Here is a 21,388-nt window from a genome sequence, read left to right as displayed (position 1 = left end):
ATTTCAAATGGCAGTTTGAAAACTGTTATGTTATTTGGGTTGCGATTTACAGTCATCCATTTTTTCCAGGAAAAGAAATTTTTTAAAGAGTATTTCCTTTCTTTCTTTCTTTCTTTCTTTTTTTTTTTTTTGTGGTGGGAGTAGGGGACTGAATTCAAGGGCACTCAGCCACTGAGCCACATCCCCAGCCCTATTGTGTATTTTATTTGGAGACAGGGTCTCACTGAGTTGCTTAGTGCTTTGCCTTTGCTGAGGCTGGCTTTGAACTCGTGATTCTCCTGTCTCAGCTTCCCGAGCCATTGGGATTACAGGGGTGCACCACCACACCTGGCTTTTAGAGTGTTTTCCACTGATGATGGGCTAGAGAGAAAGGCAAGGAAAATGAGGGATTCGTTCAAATTTGATCAGGAAATTTGCATCCCAAACAGAAACGTTGGGGAATCCAGGGCCAGGACACAGTGGGGAATCCAGGGCCAGGACACAGCGGGCCTGTGCTGCTCCCCGCCAGGGCAGCCAGCTTCCTAGCTGTCCCTGCATGAGGCAGGAAAGCCGGAAGCGGTGACTGTGAGGTCCAGTGGTTAGGAGGTACACTGTCATCCACCTTCTCGCCCTCTGCCCTCCGCCATCACTGCTGAACAATGCTGTGGCTGAGTTCCTGCTCTAGGGAGGGAAAACCCAACTCAGCCCAATGTCAGCAACATGGAATTTGCCATGTCTCCTGCACAGAGAGCTGCCGACTGCTGTGGATGCAGAGGCTGGGCCATGTCCCCAAGGTCCCAACTTTTTTTTTTTTTTCAACTCTGTTCTGCCATCATCAGGGTGGCTTCAAGCTCCTGCTGAGAGCCAGGTGACTGCAGCAGGCTCAGGTCCCATTATGCATGTCAGTGTCACAGGAGGGAAGGGATGGGACATCCTGGGCTCCTGCCAGTGGAGGAACCCCCTCCTGGAAGCCTGAACACTTCTCTTCATACTCACTTCTGAGTAACCCCTATGAGCGGGACACCTGCCCAATCAGGCTCACTCACCCTCCCCCGAGGCTGGTGGCCACACAGGGAGGAATGGGTTTGGTGGGGAACACAGGCTGCACAGACAGCACAAAATCATCCAGCAAAACGCCACAGAGCACGAAGATTAACCTGAACACATTCAAAGAAATTGTGTGCAGGAGGCCAGAAGTAGCAAGAAAACGAACCCCCAAATTAACCCAGCCCTTCAAGTTCTAAGGACAATCTTACTCTTTCCCATTGCTTGAGTCCTGAAAGTTGAACAATATGTTATCAGGAGAATGAGCAGGATCTGGGGCCACTGTGGAATTCTCAAACAGAGACAATTTTACTCCACAGGAGATGTTCGGCAATTTGTGGAGGGGTTTTTTGTTGTCACCATTTGAGGATGCCACTGGCATTTGGCAGTAGAGGCCACAGATGCTCTAGGATGCTACAACGCACAGCCCTCCACAATGGGGATCATCCAGCTGCAAGTCTCTATAGACGTGATGTTGAGAAACCTTGTTGCAGCCTGGCTTGCCTCCAGGATTTCCCATGATGCCTTTCCCCCTGAGGGAGGGGATGTGGGAGGATGGCTCACCAACTAGATGTGATCAGAAGTTGGAGAAAAAGAGCCAGGCCTTGCCCTGCACCCCTCTCCCTGCTTCTCTCACAGGACTTTACTTCTGAAGAATATCGAGAGACGTCTCCCCGGGAGACAGATTGCACTTGGAGTGCAGGGCCATGCTTAGCCTTCCAGTACCTACACCAGCACTCACAGAGCAGGTGTCCCAAAGATGAGGGTAGAAAGGAGGGAGGAGACTGCGGGGAGAGAGGTGGGGAAAGGCCTGGGGCTGAACAGATAAGGTATGATTGAGAGCCCAGCCTTGGCGAGGGCTGAGATCAGCTGATTCTTAGCTGGGGAACCAACTCAATTCAGGAGAAGGTCAGAGAGATGCAAAGGCTTCACTCTGAGAAACGGAACCTGACAGTTCGGATGAAGCCAAATGATCCTTTGACAAGAGCAGCTGGGAAAAGGTGTCAGAGGAGGCAACCCTGAGGACAGGTGCAGGACAGACGGAGTGGAGAAGGTGGAGCTAGGAGAGAGGGAACTAGGGAAAGCCAGAGGGTCAAAATTCCCTCTATTGATGGGAAGGGCAGGGGCCAGGAGTGGAGAGAGGCCAGGGTCCTGACTGGGGGCTGTAGCCCAGGAGGAAGGGGGACAGGGATGGAGCAAGGCCAGGAGCCCCCCTCCTAGGGTGACTAGAGGGAAGCTACCCTAGGAGAGGAGCTGCTGGTCCCAGAGCATCAAGAACTCTGAGAGGGTCCCCTCAGTGGATGCCAGGAGCCCTGAAGCCCTTCCACTTCACAGTGACAGTCCACAGCCACCTTTTTTTTTTTTTTAAATCTTGTCCCTGTCACCTGTCAGCATCCACAGAATTTTCACCAGGAGCTGCAGCCCCAGATGCCAGGAATTTTCTGTTGGCTGCGGAGACACTTGCTAAGCCAGGTGTGAACCTGAGAAGGAGGTGAGGGAGGCTTCAGCGCCCACCTCCAATATCAAAACTGCTGGGAGCCCCGGTGAACCTTGTCCTGGCAGCCCTGCACCACAGAGATACTCCCCTCTAAGCTCATAAGAAACGAAAAAATTAACTTCCTGTCGGTGGCTCTGCCCAGCAGACTGCTCGACACACTCCTTCTCGGGCACGCATTCAAATGAGGGGGAGTGGGGGATGGGCATGCCAAGCGCAGTGCTGATCCTTCTGGGAGTTTGCTGAGAAGGATGGAGAAGTCTGTGTGCACCGGGGCGGGGCAGGGGTAGGGACCATCTCTTCTGAGAAGGTCACTTTGATTTTCAGTTGGCCATGGTCAGTTGCAAAATTCCGGGCACCAAGTCAGCTCTGCCGGGTTTTCGCTCCCCTGTGCCTCCAGAGTAAAGGTGCCAAGGACAGGGCCAGGAGTCTTCCCTGGGTGACCTCGTGTGACTTTTGCAGTCACTACCAAACTTGGGTCTAAACCTCTAAAGGCAAACCAAATAGGGCACGGTAGAACTGGACTTGACCTTTCATGTCGTGGCCCCGGAGGTGTGGGAGGAGCTGGGGAGAGGTTGGCATGTTCTTGAACTCCTTCATCAATGGGAACTGTGTTGGGCACCCGCCATATTCTCTCTCTTAATCCTGCGATGACCCTGACATGATGGTCCCTTGTGCTATTGAGGAGATGAGGCCAAGAGGCATTAAGTCACTTGCCCGAGATCACAGAGCCTTTAAAGTGGCCCAGGTGAGGTTGGAGCCAAGGTCTGGCTTCATGTCCAAGTGCTTTCCGTCGTCTGGCTGCAGGCAAGATAACAGATTGGTGTACTGTTTCTTATTTTAATTCCAAAATTAGAATCTGCTACTGAAAGCAGCTGACTTCATCAGAACACATCCTTTAAGCCTTCATTCAACAAATAGCCAACAAAACAGATTGTTCTTTCAGAACAAGCCTTAAACATGGAAACTTGGGTGACTTCCTCCCTAACGGGTGGGTCTTGTGCTTCTTGGCGGAGGTGTGGGCCCTTCCTAGTGATTGAATCTCAACATGGGGAGGTTCTCCTTCCAAGGAGAGAATGAATCTTTAGTGCCATGTGGCAGCTCATTCAACATTGATGTGTCTCTGGACCGTTTCACTTAATCAACAAATATTAACCCAGCCCCCAAGATAGACGCAGAGCCACCATCTTGGACACTGGCCCTTGTCAGCCCTGCCCCCTGCTCACCTGGCCATTTTGTGTCGGCCTGGGTCTGTCCTCAGATCTTTATCCCAGTTCCCAGTGCCTGCACTTTCCTCCCAGGTCTCCCCAAAGCTGGCTTTTCCCTATCATTCCAGACTCCACTCAAGGTCCCCTCCCCAGAGGCCTCCCAGAGCCACCTGAATTCATCCTGACCCCTCTGCACCCTTCATCTCCATCAACCTGTCTTTTTAATGCTCCTGGCATCTCACATTATCCAGAACCATCAGCTTCTTCATCAGTTTGTCCATTTGAGGGAGAGATTTAGTCCTCCTCACTGCAGACCTGGATCCAAGGCCAGTCCCCGGCATGTCCTGGCTCTTGAGACACCTGCTGAATAGACAAGTGAATGAGTGAAGGGACAAGTGGGTGAGTGAACCACGTGTGCCATCTGTGGAGGAGAAAACGGTCTCTAAGCCACTGAGAATTACACCCAGGGCAGCCCACTGGCAACTGGGTGAGCTGGGAGCCCCCCACTGGCCTCTCCCGTCAGCCAAAGCATCTCCCAGCACGGTGCCCTGTCTCCCAGACGGCAAGGGAAGCCCAGGGATAGCTAGGAAAGTCGCCTGACCCCCTCCCCCTGATGGCACTTTTCAGCTTTCCCTGTAAGTACCCCTTTCCCATCAGCTCTCTCCAAAGGAGCTGCTGGCCCGATTTACCTACAACCACCAGAATTAATTGCCATCCTGGGTAGCTAACGTCTTAACAGCTCCATAGCAACAGAGGTTTGCGAATGCCAGCAAGTGTTTTTTCCAAAGGGACTCTACCCCCCTACACAAAATAGAACATTTTGAGTGAAATTTAAACACAGTTTTTGAACAGCACTGTTCGGATTTCTTCACACTTCACAAATGCTTTCTTTGCAAACATGGGTGTCCCAGTTACCCTGGGCTGGTGCCAAGGCCCTCAGCCCAGCGTCTGTTTTCTCAGCTTCAAGGCAGCCGCGGTGAAACTTAAAAACAAACAGGGGAGAGAGCTGTGGGTCTCCCAGCCAAGAGGGTGTGTGTGTGTGTGTGTGTGTGTGTGTGCGCGCGCGCACACACACGCTGACATGATGACCGTGTTTTGTTCTCTCACCCCAGTGATGATCAATTAGTGATTGCAACCCAGAATTCTGCTGTGCTATTCCGAGACCCTGGCAGATCTCAATGCTATCTGCCACCCGCCATCTACCAGCCACCAGCCACCAGCCACCACGGTTTAGTAAAAAATTTCAAGGGCCAAGATGAAGAGTGGAGTTTTGTATGACAGGAATCATCCTGGTAGGCCCCTGCTCCCACAGAAGAAAGCAGCAGAAATTAGGTTAAAAGGAGAACCCGAGGAAACTCAACTTGCTGAAGTACCCAGAAGGCCCTGCAGCACCATTCACCCTGCCCAGCAATGGGGGAAGAGGTGGGGTGAGGAGAGTAGGTGCCACCCATTGGTGGGTGCGCTTGCTCTCCTCCTAACACGGCATCCAACCCCAGTACAGTGGCTCCCTGCAAGTGGTCCAGGCTGAACAATTCCATTCACCACTGCCCCACGGGCAGGGGTAGACACCTGCCTACAGGCAATGAGCTTCCTTCCGACTGAGACTCTGCTCTCAGGAAGCTGGGTCTGGAGGAGGGAGATGGACCGCAGCCCAAAGTCGAGGGAGAAGAGTCAGGGCTTGCCACTGCTGAACCCGAGGTGGAAAGGGCCTCTTTGGGCCTCTGGGTGAAGGCACTTCTCCATTGGTTGGGAGAAGGAAGGGGCCTGCGAGGACAGTGCGGTGTTGGAGCTGGGTGGGAAGTAGGTGGAACATGGAGGGATTCCAGGCCTTGGGAGCAGAGTGGGCAAAGCTGTGGCAGAGCCGCCAAGTGGTCCTGATTTTGGAGACGGGTGATGTGAGAGAGCATGGGGGAGGTGTAGACGGACAGCGTGTTGATCTGACTTGGGAGGCCGTTGGTGTCAGGAGTGGCATTGTGTTCACAGGAAATTAGAGCCATGGAGGTCAGCAATGGACGGCACCAGCCAAGCTGGGACTTAGAAGACGACTCCGAGAGTCTGGCAGGAACCAGTCAGGAGGCTGGGGCCAGGGCCCAGGGACAAGGCAGTGCGGGCCAGACTGGGCAGTAGCCTCAGGGACTGAGAGAAAACTCCTTGCTGTCCCCTTGCTACCTCTTCCCTTCCCTAGGCTCTGCGGGCATTAGCAGCACCCTGGAGTGGTGGCCAGCTGGGGGCTCTGTGGCTCAGTGCTGCCCCTGCTGGCAGATGCAGGTGTTGGTCTCAGGGTGATGCCTGCAGATGCCCCAAGGCAGCTGGAGGAGGCCAGGTCTTTCTATCACACCATCGAAGTCGGTGGCTCCAGCAGGGTCATCAGCTCCCTGCAGGCCAGACACCCGCCCCAGTGGTGGCCTCAGCATCCACCAGAAAAGGGACACTGCAAGGCAGAGGTCGTGCAAGGATTGGGGGGCTCACTCTGCTGTTGCAGAGGGCGGGTTAGGGTAGCCCCCTTGGCTGGGCCCCTGCCTGTGGTTTCAGGACTTGGCAGCGAAGATGGGACCTGAATCTATGTTGGTATTCAGGCCATCGAGGCCCCTGGTTGAGGGACAAGCTTCAGTGCAGGCTCTGGGGAGGGGCGGGCCTGCCGCAGCGGCTCTGCAGAAGGTGGCCCCAGATTCGCCTGTGTCCTTAACACAGCGGGTCCCGTTATTACCCAAGGAGGCTTCCAGGTTATCAGCGAGCTCCAGGAGCTACCAGAGAAAGGAAGAAGATAAAGAGGGATTTAAAAAGAAAATAACAAAAGAAAAACTGTATTTTCTAATCCAAACCTTGCCCTGCGGAGGCTTTGTTAACCCCCAGTCACTCTTTCAAGACGTAACTGTTGAGGGCCACAATTACTTCAGTGATTACAATTTATCTCATCCTACCAAGGTATTAAAGGGGAACTGGGGAACACATTAAAAAAACATACAGCCCAATTTAATCATGATTCCCTCTAAAACAATTGCTGGAATCTCACTGTTACAGTTGCCAAAGCATAAAAATCCTATAGCTGCTTGATGGGCCGGGCACCATCCATCCTCTGCCGCCTCGGCAGTGGGCCCATTTGTCAGTCAAGCGAGAGCTTGGGGTTCCTGTCTTCAACAGGATTTAGTGGAGGGGCTCCCCAGGGGCTCCCCCAGAGCAGTGGGTTGCTAGGTCCCAGTCTCCTAGACTTCCCAGCTTAGAATACCTGCCCCACCAGGAGGATGCCAGGGCCCTTCCAGCCCCCCATCAACCTCCCACCGGGGGCCTGTTCTTAGTTGAGGCTGTGAAGGAGGCCAGGGTCGGGGAAGCCAGCCTTGTTCCCAGTGTCACTTTGGCAAGCAACAGCCAGCTCTGACCTTCTCCATCGCCTCTCTACAAAGCAAGGCAAGAGTAGCCATTGCTGCTGGGCAGTTCTGAACATCAGTGGTGGGGAGGTAGGAGGCCAGGAGAGGGTTGGTGGGCTCCCTGTCATCATCTTCTCCCTGTCCACTGGGTGACATGGGGCAAGTCATAGCCTCTCTTGGCTCTGTTTGCCCAACTGAAAATGGAAGTGCAGGGACAAAGTGACCTGGAGGATCCCTAAGCTGCCTCCTGGTTTTATCCATCTTTAGAAGAAAAGGCCTGTGGTTTGCAGGGTCCTCAAGGGTCTTTCGTGCACACATTTAAATGCATAAGCATCCCAGGAGGAGGGGAGCAGCGATCCCCAGGGAAGGCCTGGGGTTCCTCAAGGGCCTGGGAGTCACTCCATGTCATTCGCATCCAGGTGAGGCCTAGAAATGAGCCCAAGTGACCCAAAGGATCCCATTAACCACAGGATATGGCAGGGTTGGGGTGCCACAGTGATCTCTTTGGATCCACAAAGACTCATAGAATCTCTCTAGGAAATATAGTTTTGATTTCTTCAAGCACTTGGAAGAGAGCCAAGAATTGTCTCTGAGACGCTGTTTTCATGATTGGACAAGAGTGACTGGGGTGTGGCCCATCGGAAGCTCTCTGAGGGCCTGCGCATTCACTGGAGATAAGGACACTTCCTTGGTGTTGACCAAGAATTGTGTCACCCTGCCCTACTGGCTTCTGCCTTCAAGAACTGCCTCTCCCAAGTGAGCAAAGGCTGAGTCAGTTTGATCCACACTGAGGTTCTATGGGACACTTTGTGGCCATGTTGGGTGGTGAGGCAGTGGTAGTTGGAGAGGTCGGTGATGCTGGTACCCGGCAGTAGCTTACTGTGCATCAGGCACGGTCTGATCTCACTTCCCCTTCACAGCCACCTCAGAAAGTAGGCACGAATAGTATCCCCACTTTATAGGTGAGAAAACCAAGGCACAGAGAAGTGATTGCCCAAAGCCCACAGCGAGAAAGTAGCAGAACCCAGAAGCCAGGGCAGACCCGCTGGGTGCACTGCTTGTTTAGCATAGGACAGACCTGTGTCCAGCGGGGTGGGACTTTGGTGAGCTAAGTAGCCGTAGTTCATGTTCTCTATATTGCGGTAGAGGTGATCACAACCAGTCCTACCTTATGGGGTTGTCATAAGAATTAAAGGAGCTAAATCCTATAGGACTTAGCACTCAGCACCTGGAACATGCAGGTGTAAAGAAATGGGAGTTCCCCATAATCCCAATGGGGGTGGTAGTGGTGGCGGCTGTCACCTACCTTCTAGACAGACTGGATTGTACAGTGAAGGATATTGTTGGCTTAACAAAAAGAAGACATCTGGTCTAAATTCAGAGTTAGGGCTCTCTGTGAGTGCAACAGAAATCTCAACTTGAACTGACTTTAGGGTAAAAGGAAACTTGGAAGGTCCAATCCCTGCAAAGTCTTGCAGTATGCCAGATTCAGGCACGACCACTCAGGGATTCAGTCACTGGCATCGAGGCTTAGTGCCCCTGCCCTCAGCTCTGCCTCCTCCTCCATGCCACTCCCCCTTGGGCTGCATGTGTTGGCAAGAGACAGCTTCTGGGAGTGATAGGGTTCATCCTCCCCAGTTCAAGTCCAGCAGGAAAGACCATCCGTGTCCTCCTGTGGCTCTGGCAAAACACCAAGGACCAGCTCTGATTACTCCCAGGGGTTCTGTCCCTGAGCAATCACCATGGCCCAGAGAAAGCCAGGCTCTGAGTGGCCAGCCCGAGACACATGGGCCACCCCTAGTCTGAGTGGCAGAAATGATTGTTTCCCTAAAGAAAATTTCAGTACTTTTGTCAAAAGAACGCCAAATGCATTTGAGCCTCATCTAGCTCTGCCTCCCATCAACCACGAGGCCATTAGCAGATCACGTGGCACTTCTCTGTGCAGCGGGTGGTGCCACATGCCCAGCCTCCTCCAGAGCAGCTATGGCGAGCAGATGGACAGGAAGGCTCAGAGCACATCGGCCCTCAGAGACTCCTGGATGACTGGTGCCATTGTCATCAGATGGGGCTGATTCACTGCCTAATGGGGGACAGATCTGTCCCAGGAGCAGGCTTGGGGTACATGTCCTTGGAGGGAGTGGGAGAGACAGGAGGGGACATGAGAGGCAGGTCCCTTTGAGGCTGGTGTACCCTGTGGATTGGGAGGGAGGGAGGGAGGTCAGCAGGGTCTGCAGCCCTCTGAATCCTGACCACCAGGCACATGGGTGGCCTTGGCCTCTGGCTCTGCTTCCCAGGAGTTCTCTTTGTCTCTGGAAAAGATCCATGGCTTCTGGTCCCAAGGCTCGTTGGAGCAACTCTTGTGGTGATCTCTAATAAATCAAAAATTAGTTCAAGGTGAGAGCAGAAGACACACAGGACACAGACCAACAATCTCATCCAAGCTCAGACTCTGCCAACCGCAGGGCACCAGCCTGCATCTCGGCAAAACCCTAGCAAGCACGAGATGGATGGGTGGACACAGCACCCAGTTGACACTTCCAGCCTGGATCCCTCCCTACGGGGCACCAAGTATCATGGTGACACCTGGGTTCAGGTCAACCCCCAAGCTCTCCCATCTCCTGATCTCCTTTCCTAACTCCTTATGGATCAGCCACCCAGGAACTAATGCCACCAGTTTAAAAAAAAAAAAAAAAAAAAAAAAAACCTCTTGATACGTTTCAGCCCTGTTTCCCTTAGCAACACATTTAGTGTCCCTTCATGTAGTTGATTTGTGCTAGCATGAACTCCCTGAGCTCCGGGGTGCAGGGACACCCTCATTCTTAGGATTTGGGGAGCTGGAGGGAAAAGCACTTTGGGACCCAAAAGATGTGAATCGCATTTCCTTTTAGCCTTTGTCTTGCTGGACAGAGAGGTCCTCCCTGCTTGAGGCTGCCCATGCCTACAGACCCCACTCTTGCCATTGCAGATGAGCTCTGTGATAAAGGCAGCCTTCGTCATTTCCTTTCCAAGACCCAGGTCATGCCCCACTTGCCAAACGAGGCCCCGGCTGGTCCTGGCAACTCTGGACCAGGAGCCTCCGTGAACCACTGGGGTCCTCCAGCTGGGTCACCAAGGCCTCCATGGGCAATTTATTTAACCCTTCCCCAGCTGCTGCCTTGCTCTCCACCACCAGGAGCCATCTGTCACTCATCTACCCATCAAAGTGACCCCATGAGATCTTTCAATACCTGCAGAAGTTTAGCATCATCTGCAAACATGGAGATGTAATTGGACAACCCTTCTCCCAGATCACTTGTAATGATTTTAGATAAGCCGAGGCCTGGCCCCAAGCCAGTGTGAGCCCGGTGGTCTCCATCTGTCCATTCAGAAATGCTCCACACATCTGCGCCCCGCAGGAGCCCCGGGGAGGCAGGTCTCGCTGCACCAGAGCTCCCGAGAAGTCTCATTCCAGAACGGCTTCACCTGCTAGGAACCTTTGGATAGAACCTTCTCAGAGGCTTCTGAGAAGTCCAGATGGGCAGGAAACTCTGGCAACCCTTGCCTCTTTATCTGATCTGCTCACGGACGGTGACAAATCACCCTGTGCCCTGCATTCTCTGAACACCCAGAGCCGGCCAGGACCGGGCTGGGCATGGTCTGCCCCACTGGTATCTTTCCTCCTCACCTTCAGACCGAAGGAGCAGAGCCAGCCAACCCCTCCGCCAGCATGGGTCCCGGAACCCTGCACCAGGTGGAAATTGTTTAACTAGATTCTCATGACTGGAAAATTCTGGTAATTGTGTAATAACAACAGCAGCAGCACTCAGCAATTACCCAGGGTTTTCCATCTTCAGACCACTTTACCCACATTAAATAATTAAGTCTCCCAGCCTCCCTTCCAGGCGGGGAGGGCTGCCGGCCCCAGACACCCGCTGCCAGGTGCTCGCTTGATGAGGGCAGCCCTTTCAAAGGGCCTCGGGGCTCCCCTGGTCAGCAACCTCTGCCCCCATGCAGACCCCCCAAGCCTCTTTCTGGGCATCACTCCTAGCCCCCCAGGCCCTGCTGGGCATGGGCGAGGAACCGTACGATACTTGGGCTGCAGTGGGGGTCCCTGGGCCCAGCTAAAATACAGTTGACCACTGGCCTTGCCTATTCCTGGGGGCCTCAGGCCACCTTCTTAGTTCCTGCTCCCTGCCTTCCCTCTTTTCGCTGTAACTGTCCCTGACTTTGAGGACCTGGGTCTTTCCCTCGGAACTCATGTCCCTAGGAACTCATTTAGCCATCCCTCTATCTCCCCTACGCGCCCCTGTCTGACAACTGTGGCTCCTTGATATGGAGACGGGGTGTCTGCAGCCTTGGCCTCCCCCAAGGAGCTCGCCTGCCTGGTGGGACCCTTCCAGCCGCCCGGCCCTGTGTTCACAGCCTCGTCCTCTGCACCATTTAGCCAGTTCCCTGAACCATTTTGCACCTGTGCTGCTGTTAATGGGGCTGTTGCTGCCCCAGATCCTGAGGCTGCACGCACAGCCCTCCTCCCACCAAGTCCCAGGGCCCCGGGGTCTGGGCAGAGTAGGGGTGAGGAGATCCAGCATCTGAGTGCAGGCTGGTTTGAGCAACAGGAGTCTCCACCCCTCCAACACTCTCCTCTTTGTGAGCAGGGATAGCAATAGAGGAGTGACTCGGGAGGCCGGAGTGGCTGAACCAGGACACACACGTGGCCGAAGCTGAGGCCCAGCCCACAGCTGGCTTGAGAAAGCCATCTTTGGAAACAGAGGTCCCCAGTGGAAGGTGTGTGCTCAAGGAACAGACACACTCCTGCCCCGTCTCGTGCCTAGAGCACCCAGCACACCCACAGCGAAGGCAGTAGAACACAGCAGCTCCATGCGGCAGAGCCCAGGAGGACCTTCCCCCACCTGTGTGTCCTGCTGTCTGGACTGTAGGGCAAAGATCCGAGGAGACAGCAGCCTCAGAGCCCAGTGACCCCAGGAGACCTGAGCCCCAGGTGCCACCCACTCTGGCCCTTCTTGGGAAGTAGAGTTCTCCATTTCCTTCCACCCTCCGGGTCTCAGCTCCAGGCCCTCAGGCCCTCCAGGAGGCCCTCGGTGGAGGACAGAGGGGAATGGAATTCCCCCTCCAGGGGCTTGGGGACCATCAGCCCCCACCTCATACCTTTACCCAGGACAGAGAGAACAGGTGGCAAGCTGCCCGGGGCAGCTGGAGCGTGGGCAAGAGGATTTTTCTCTGCCTTGCAGCCAGGTGACACCCACAGCCCCGAGCTGCCTCCTATCATCATTTGTTCACTCCCTAATAAATCCTGCCCTTCTCTCTGCCAGCTTTGCACTCCTGTTTATGGGCTTCTACCCTCGTTGTTTATGAAGCACCCAGGTACAGGGAAGGCTGTGCCTCTTAAGACCAGGCTCATGGGGCGTACGGAATCTGCATAAATGGTGCTAATATGACAAATGCAATAGTAGAAAGGGCTTGTGGCGCCAACGATGCCGATTTACTTGCTCACCTCCCCCCTTCCAGCTGGTGGCACACGGGCCGCCCCCGCACCCCCCGAGGCAAGTGGGGAGGTGTGTGGCACTATTACATGCCATTATGACTTTGTGGGTAATGTATACATTTCCACTATCACACAGCCTCTCTCCTTCATTTTTCATGAGAACTGGCACGAGATTAATGACTGAGCCACAGAAGAAACGGAATGCCATGCCACTCTGATTTATTGACCACTTAGCGTTGATGAAGCTGCAAACAAGAGTCAAACAGATGTTGCAGCTGCATTTTTCTTTATCAAACCCAAGGTCTTTTTGCATTTTTAACCACTTCTTGGTTTGCTGTCCTGCTTCCTCTATAGCAAGGGTGCTGGCTGGCTCTGGACCTCCTCCTCTCTGTTGGTGGCAGAGGAGACAGGGCTGGGGCTTTGGGACCCCCACCTGGCCTCCAGCCACCAAGCATCCACCCCAGGAGTGTCCAAGAGGAGGACGCGAGAGCCCCAGGGCTAAAATTTGAGTCCCCTTAGCGGGTCTCCAGTGAAGAGCTTGCGCTGCGCCCCCAGCTGACCCCAGGACGTGTTACACACACCCTGGGTGGGCTCAGCTTGGAGGACCTGCTCAGCTTCTCCCTGTACACTAGAACCCCTCTCCCACCTCCATCTCAAACCCGTTACAGATTACGGAACACTGTAATTTAGCAGGCAACGTTGGTGGCCTTAAACGTGAGTGCTGGCTGGGGGTCAGGTCCGTCCTGAGCCCTTTACCTGCCTCACCTCCCAACAAGGTTAAGGCCATGCTAAAGAACAGGCGCTAAGGCTGGAGAGGTCAGCTGCCAGCCCATATGTCTGCTGCACCCCTTTCTCTCTCGTCTGGTCTTTGCCACCCAATCTCCTTTCTGTCCCCAGCTCTGAGTCCTCATCTTGTGCTCCCTGGCTGGAGGCTCTGCGAGGGAGAGCTGTGGCCCCCAGGCTGGTGAGGACCAGTCGGGGAACACCTGCCCCTGCGGTAAACTATAAATCTGAAGTGTCTGAGGCAGGAGCTGCTGCATGTTAATCCAAGTCCCAAGGACCTGTAGGCGCCCCCGGCTGTCCCCGTGCTGCCCACCCAGGCCCCAAATGCCAAACAATAGCTAACCCTCCAGGAGCTGACCGCAGTTTCTTGTTCAAAGCAGTTTTATTTCCTCAAATTGCTCATTGTCTTTCTAAATGGAAGCCCCACCTCAGGTTTCGGGTGACACTGGCCCTCAGAATTGGGTGGACTTGATGCCAGGATGCTGAATGAGGTCACCCAGGCGAGACAGAGGCTAGGGAGGGAGAGAGCACCCCAGCAAGCAGGCTGGATGCCCGCGGAGGAAGGGCCTATGCAGGTAAGAGCCAGGACAGCTCTGCAGGCAGCCGAGCGGCTGGACTGCCTGCTAGGGTGAACCACAGGACTTTTCTGGTTGGTTTGGTTCAGTTTGGGTGGCAACTGGTGGTGAGAGCAGCAGGGCTCTCAGCCATCCATGGGGCACTTCCTGCCTCTCAAAGGCCCTGCCACAACTCCCTCTGCAGCCCTGGGGAGAAAGGCAGGGCCTGTTTTCACTTCTAGATGAGGAGCCTGAAGCCCCAAGAAGCAGGGGTAGGATCTCCTAGCCCAAGATTCCTCCCAAAGGACTCTGGAACCTCCTGAGACTCCCACCACCACGTCTCCCTGGGGATCCCTATGGGGAGCCTTTACCACCAACTGAACTCCAGGACATTTGGGGTTCATCTTCAAAGGTCATGCTCACTTAGGGGGCAGCCTCTAGCATCTTCCTGGAAATTCCACAGCCCAGGGCCGAGCGGCCCCCATCCCAGCCCATCACACAGCCACGGGGCAGCATGGAGGGCCTGCAGGATGCTAAGGCGAATATAGTTTTTCTGCCAAAACACCCCATAAAATGTATAACTAATGACTAAAACTGCAATGTTGCCAAGAAGGGATATGTGCCCCAAATTTCTAAAAATACCTCAATTCCTCTCTTCCTAAAGCCAGCCCCAAGCCAGGAGAGGTCCACCATCAACATGCCACCTGGGGAGCCCCAGCACAGGGCGCACGGCGCAGGGGGTAGGGGTCAGGGGGATGGGGATGTGTAACCTGGGTCAAAGACAGAACCGCAGGGGTCCAGTGCAGCCTGCTCCCACCTGACCCAAACCCAGTCCCCTCCACCCTCACGGGCTGGGACTTCCTGCTCACTGCTTTGAAGCAACCAGAAAGGAAGGCTGAGGGGGACCTGAGGGAACCACAGTCTGGCTCCTGTGGATTGGAGGGCAGCAGATCTAGAATCTGGAAGCCAGTGGTTACAAATGTGGGGTCCTCTGTGAAGCCTGGAGGGTTGAGGTGCCTGGGGGTGCTCGTCAGGGACAGGGTGGGGCACCCACAGCCTTCACGGGTTCTCAGAGAGGACTCACACCTAAAGAAGGTTGGGAACCAGCCGTGCTTTGCAGTTGTCTAGACAGGGCCTCCCATTCAGGAGCGCTTTCCTATCCTTCGTGGACCCGACAGTCCAGAGACCCCAAGTCTGGGAGGCAGAAAGACCAGAGGTCACAATTCAGCTTTATTTCAATCCTCAAAACCTGAGTGCAACATCTCCAGATGCTGGGGTCCCCAGGGCCTCGTCTCTGAGGTCTGGAGATGAAGCAGACGTGCAGAGCGTGAGTTGCCATCATGCCTGGGGGTGGTGAGGCGGGGAGGCAGAGGGGAAGACTTCCTGGAGGAGGGGGGATGCTGACCCTGTCCTCAGAGGGTAGGTAGAGACTGGCCCTTCAGGCAGACTTCAGAGCTTCCAGAAACAGCAGGAACTTCAGGGTGTGGGCTTTGATTCCTTAGCAAGCAAGGCCTTGTGGGCACAGCCGCTGCCTGCACCGCCCCTTGGCCTCCCGCAGCCCTTCCCAGGAGCCCAGGCTGTGCTCGGCTCAGCGAGGCTGTGGGTCGGAGGCTGCAGCCTTTCATCTCCACGGGGCTGACCTGTCAGCTCCCTCCTGCGGGGCCAGGCTCCTGGTCCAGAGACTGGGATCAGAGGAAGCCCCAGGTAGCCTGCTGGCCCCTGCAGCGCTTTGATCCTGCCTCACCCCACTCAGCAGCTGACACTGCTGCTGGGCCAGGCCAGCTCAAGTAGGAGCCCTCAGCCTGGCCCCAGCCCGGGAGGCTAGCATGCTGCTCTGCAGGGAGAGGGCAGGACCAGGACCGTTGCTTCATCCTTGTGATGGGCATGGCAGATCTGCCCAGCCCACCCGCCTCTTGGGCATATTGCAAGGATAAAGTGAGACGGGAGGTGGGAAGGCATTTGGGCCAAACAAAAAGAGGCCACCAGATATCTTGGCAGGTCTGGAACTTGGAGTCGGAGCCCTGGCTTCCCGCCCAGGCCCCATCCCTCGCCAGGCACTGGGCTTTGGGCAAGCTTCACCACGCTTGTCTCCAGACAGAGGGTGCCCGCCCTGCCCAGCCCGCCTCCCTGGCTAGCACGGGCACCAAATGAGATAATGGCTGGAAAGTGCTTTGAAAAGAAGCAAGTCCTGGGCCGACGTCAGGGATTATCACTATTATTAAGGAGCGCGAGTCCCGCAATCCAGCAAAGCTGCCACAAACGAGAGGCTCCCCTTGGCGTTGATTTAATTTCCTGGTTAACTGAGCGTTGGCAAGAAAAAAACTATTTCCAACCCTTATTGGAAATCTTTTTAAATTCCTCCCGTCTATGTTCTCACACCAGTCGTGGTATAGTCTTGAGTCTTTATTTATTAATGGCTTGATTGATTCACATATTCATTTCGTGCTTTTGCTCTGACCACATCCAAAAAAGCAGGTGCAGACTTGGCTTCTCCATGCCTGGGGCCCTGCCCATCCCACTCTGGTGCTTAAACCTCAGCTGGGAAAGCTGGGGCACGGGCCGGGGCCGGCACGGAAGGGGCTTCCACACAGTGTGTTCTGTACTTTCTCGTGGGATCTCTGTATATTCTCATTAGTTTCCTTAGAATCATACAAGAAAAAAAAATAGCTCAAGAAATGCCTGCAGGTTTGGGTCAAAGGGCTCAGCCATTTCTTTCCAGGTGTGTCCAGGTGCATCTGTGGAATGATGTGATTGTTTTTAACAAATTCACAGGCTGAATAAACAGCCTGACAGCTGCCTTTTCTTTGTTTGTTTTGTTTTGTTTTGTTTTGCAATAGGGTCTTGCCAAGTTGCTCAGGGCCTCACTAAGTTGTTGAGGCTGGCCTTGAACTTGCCATCCTCCTGCCTCAGTCTTTTGAGCCGCTGGAATTACAGGCATGCCCCAGGCTCAATGGCCTCACTTTCCCGCTTGGGGGGATGGCGTGGAAAGGCCCCAAGGCCCCGTGCTCGTTGCAGCAAAGCCGCTACCCCACAAAGGTCCCTTGGCGTGTAACCATCAGAAATAGTGGTGGGCAGAAGGGACGAAGGGTGTTCAGATCGAATTCACTGGGGAGAGGCTGACCCTCTTAAATAGAACCACGTAGGGACCAGCGGTGTCCTCAAAGTCTTCAGCCTGACCAGGGGGTCTTCCATTTTTAAGCCCCAAACGGGCTTCTAAGGAAGTATCCCTAAGACCCTGGGTGGCAGCTGCCTCCTGGTGGAGGCCACAGTGGAGAGTATGGGTGGAGCTGTGTGCAGGGAGAGGACCCAGCCCTGAGAAGCAGGGGCCTCAGGCTTACAGCTCCTTCCCCCCGGGAAGAAGGGCAGGATGGCACCTGGGTGGGGAGGTCCAGCAAGCTGTGATGAGAATGCAGGCGTTGAGTGCAGAGCGGGGACGAGGGACAGTGGGGCAGCTGCTAAAGGGGGCTGGGCAGGGATACAGCCAACCTCACAGATGGGGTCCTTGGTCACATGCTTACCTGCTGGTGTGGAGGTCAGCGGCACCAGGGGACACTGGGCAATGTCTGAAGACTATTCCTGTTGTCACAGTAGACAAAGGAGGAGTTTAATGGCAGAGGGTGGTAGAGACCCCGGAGGTCACTACCTTCCCACAGTACCCAGGACCCTCCCCAACAGAGGATCACCCAGTTCCTAGCCTCAGTGTGCCCAAGTGGAGCAAGCCTGGGGTGGGGACAGTCCCTGCCTGCACCTCTGGGGGCCTGGGGCACCTGCCCTGGACATCCTCTGTGCCGCCCGCATGCTGCCCGTCTCTGTGCTCTCCCCCCAGAACCCCGACATCGTCCTGGTGCACTACCTGAACGTGCCGGCCATCGAGGACTGCGGGAAGCCCTGCGGCCCCATCCTCTGCTCCATCAACACCGACAAGAAGGAGTGGGCAAAATGGACGAAGGAAGAGCTCATCGGGCAGCTGAAGCCCATGTGTGAGTAGCCGCACAGGGACCAGCCAGTGCCATCCAGGCGGGGCCAGGGAGGACCCCCAGCGGCCATGGGGTCCCAGCCACGGAGCCCCGTCTTGCTCAGCTGATGGCGCTGCTGGGAACCTGGCTTTCACAAAGCTCCCTCATGTCCCTACGTCCGCTTGATCCTCAGGAGCCTCCTCTGTGACTCCCAGGCACAAGATGGCAGGTCCATACGACAGACGTGAGGCTTAGAGACACAAAGCAACAGGGCCAAGCATGCCCTGGGCCTGTGTCTCCATGCCCAGACAGGATGCAGGGAGGCCAGGGAGGGAAGGACCTGGACCCGGGGCTGCCTCAGCCCAGACTGGGTGGGGAACCCTTGATGGTGATGGAGCTGGATTCCATTTTGTAGGCAAAGCAAAGCTTTCTGAAGCCGTCAGGTGCGAATCACTGAGTGCAAATCACAGCGAGTCCAGGAGGCTGAGGCTCAGCTGTCCCTTGCTTCTGTGGGCCACAGCTCCTGGCCACTACAGGGCTCTTAATGCCACTCCAGCCCCTGACAGCTGGGCTCTGCAAGAACAGACCCAGGGCTGCCAGCCTGAGAGGAGCACGGAGTCGGCTGGTGCCAACAGGGGCCCAAGGGTGCAGGTTGTCCATCACCCAGGCTCAGGCCAAGGCTGGTCCCTTCAGGACCTGAGAGAGCCCATCTGTGGGTCTCTCCAAACCAGAGCCACCTGGCTGGAGGGAAGTCGCAATTGTCAGGCACCACATACAGCAGAGCCACTAATGTATCCCTTCCTTGGAGATCGAGCTAAGGCTGGGGCCACCTGCAGTGATCAGCTCTTCCTGAGTCCCCTGGAGGCTAAGATCCGAGCATTCACACACCAGCCCCCCAGCCTCAAGGTTGGGGATGAGGGTCAGGAGGGACAAAGGGTCCTCCATGGGAAGAGAGGCCTTCTAGGGGCAGTAGCTCGGCAAACACCAAACTTCCTCTCATGCCGTCCTCTGAGCCAAGTGCCCCCAGGTTGGGGGATCCGGCCGGTCTGGCCTCAGTGCTGCTGCCTGGAACCTGGAACCAGGTGGTCCCAGGGCCTCCTGGGCATGGGCTGCGTGCTCACCTGCAGCTCCGACCACCTCCCTCCTGCTTCCAGGGGTCTGCCTTTGACTCATCACCCAGTGCTGACGCCACTGGGTGCACAGCTCCTGCCATGGCCACAGCCCCTTCCCCTCAGCCCCGCACCCTGCCCCCAGGCCCTGCCTTCATGCGCCTCTCGAGGTCGGTCTCCTTGCTACCCTGCTGTCTTCACTGGCCTCCCACCCACTCACTTTTAGAGCTCAGCCCATACAGCCCCTTCCTATATGCCCCTCACACATGCACCCAGCATGGGGGCCTCCTCAAGACCCCCCAGGGGAGACGTCTGTATGAAATCAGCCCCCATCGTGATTAGCCAGAGTGGCCGCCGGCCTCTTCCTCCTGCTGCGGAGCATGCGCCTGCTCTCTGCACAGCACTGGGCTCACGGGGCTCCTAGAAGGAACCATGGAGTGTGAGCAGGGCCCCGAGCAACAAAGGCCCTGGAGCTGAGGCCACCCAGGGACACCTCCCCAAGGCCAGACCAGTGGCCTGGCACCAGAGGGCCTGCCCCCCACTTCTGATCCAGCATTGAGGGGTGCAGACTAGCCCTGGGTGTGGGACTCTGCCCCTCCCCACCCTGGCCTGCTCACCCTTGCTCCTGGGCCAGAGCAGGGACTGCTCGTGGTGGGCTCTGGGGCTACCAGGCCAGGGCAGCAGGGAGAGCCAGAGCTGGGGAGGCAGCTGGGCCCTGGTCCTGGCTCTGAGGCTGCCTCACGTGTGACCTCACCACCCTCTCTGCTCTCCAGGTCCCCCTCCACAAAGGCCAAGAGTCCAGGGGCCTCTGTTCCCAGACCAGCTGCTTCCAACCAGCTGGACAGGGCTCACTCAGCTCCTGGCTTGGGTCCCATGACCAAGGACAAGGGTTCCTCCTCCCTCCCATTTCCTGGGAATTGGAGTCACTGCAGGTGCTTCAGGATGGCCAGAGTCAGGTGCTTCTGCCCCTTGTCCCAACCCTCAGTGTCCACGGTTGGAGATGGCAGCTGTGCCCCGTCCTCTCCGGGCCTGCTGTCCTTTCCCCTGTTCACCAGCAGGAGCGACTCCTGTCAGATCCCACTGCGCATTAGGGCCCCTTCAGCAGAGAAAGGCCCATCACACAGCCAGGAGCAGCCGCTGGCCCAGCAACAGGCCCGGGAGGGCAGGAGCAGGGACCCGCCAAGACATGCTTCCTAGAGGAGCCTTCCCTGGGAAGGTGGCCGCGCCCCGGCCTGGGCCTCCCAGGCATCTCTCTCCTCCACCGAGAGTGCTTCTCCTCAGGCCACCCCCTCACCATTTTCCCTGGCACCTCCACCTACAGGAGCGCCACCTCCGGGCTGGATGGGGGACTTAGGCTCCGCGGACTCCAGGAGGTGAAAACCAGACCTGTGTTGGCCTGGGACGCTTAACCGGAGGGGCTGAGAGCCTGCCCAGAATCCTGCAGTGCATCACGGAAATTATGTCAAACGACAGCAAACTCCCCATCAACCCAATAATGCTCCGCTCTCGGGTCTCGGGGGCAGAGCTTGCCTGCGCGGGGCTCCGCTTACAGAGAGACGCAGCCCGGGAAACACGGCTCCCGGAAACGCTTTAGATGCCCATCAGGTCTGGAGCACGCAGAGGGCACCAGCTAGCCGTGTTTGGGAGAGCACAGGTGTGCCGAGAGCCAAGAAGCCATCAGATTTGGTTCCAGGATCCGGAGTGCCACCCAAGTGCCAGCCAAGCACATTAGCTTCATCACATCTCCACATAAATCACAGTCCTTCAAAGACTTCACAGTTGGATTTCCTGATGTTTCCAAATTTCTCTGCCCTACAGCAGAGTTGTCAGTGACTTAATCAAAATGTTGTGCTTATCGGCGGGAAAGGGAAACGCGGATCCGCGGCCCTGCCTCACCTGTCTCGAGATGGTCTCCTACCTCAGGTATCGCAGATACCTGTTCCTGAGGCAGATTGGTTCTGAGGATGCCACCTTGATTCTTGCAACCATGCCCTTTGGACAGAAGGGGCCTTCTGTTCAACCTACAGTCTGAGGAATGCCTCTCCAGATAAACACACACAGAAAAAAAAAATTGAGCTGGGCACAGAGCCGCACGCCTGTAATCCCAGCAGCTCAGGGCTGAGACAGGAGGTTCACAAGTTCAAAGCCAGCCTCAGCAAAGCAACTCAGTGAGAACCTGTGTCTAAATAAAAGAGATGCGGCTCAGTGGTTGAGTGCCCCTGGGTTCAGTCCCCGGTACCCACCCCCCAAATTAAGATGTCTGATAGAACTCCCGATATGTTTCCAAAGATCCTCCCTGTCCTCTGTAACCCCTTCCATAGTAGTTAGAATATAGATCCCGCTGCTAGGGAAAGTACCAAAATAACAGTGGCTTCAATAAAACAGAAGCATATTTCCCTCTCACATAATTTGC

At 55.7% G+C, this 21,388-nt stretch overlaps 1 protein-coding gene across 20 annotated transcripts in view; it reads left to right on the top strand.

The window, feature by feature from the left end:
* Window positions 1–21,388, top strand: part of Camta1 (calmodulin binding transcription activator 1) — a 744,390-nt gene that overhangs the window by 624,443 nt on the left and 98,559 nt on the right. For all 20 annotated transcript variants that reach the window (XM_048783672.1, XM_048783671.1, XM_048783683.1 and 17 more), the window contains one exon: window positions 17,737–17,890. In XM_048783672.1, the coding sequence (XP_048639629.1) occupies window positions 17,737–17,890 (154 nt within the window). The remainder of the gene's footprint in view (window positions 1–17,736; window positions 17,891–21,388) is intronic.

Source organism: Marmota marmota, unplaced genomic scaffold (assembly GCF_001458135.2).
Source record: "Marmota marmota marmota unplaced genomic scaffold, marMar, whole genome shotgun sequence".
Classification (NCBI taxonomy): Eukaryota; Metazoa; Chordata; class Mammalia; order Rodentia; family Sciuridae; genus Marmota; species Marmota marmota.
The sequence above is the reverse complement of the archived record's forward strand: the minus strand, read 5'-3'. Positions and strand labels throughout refer to the sequence as shown.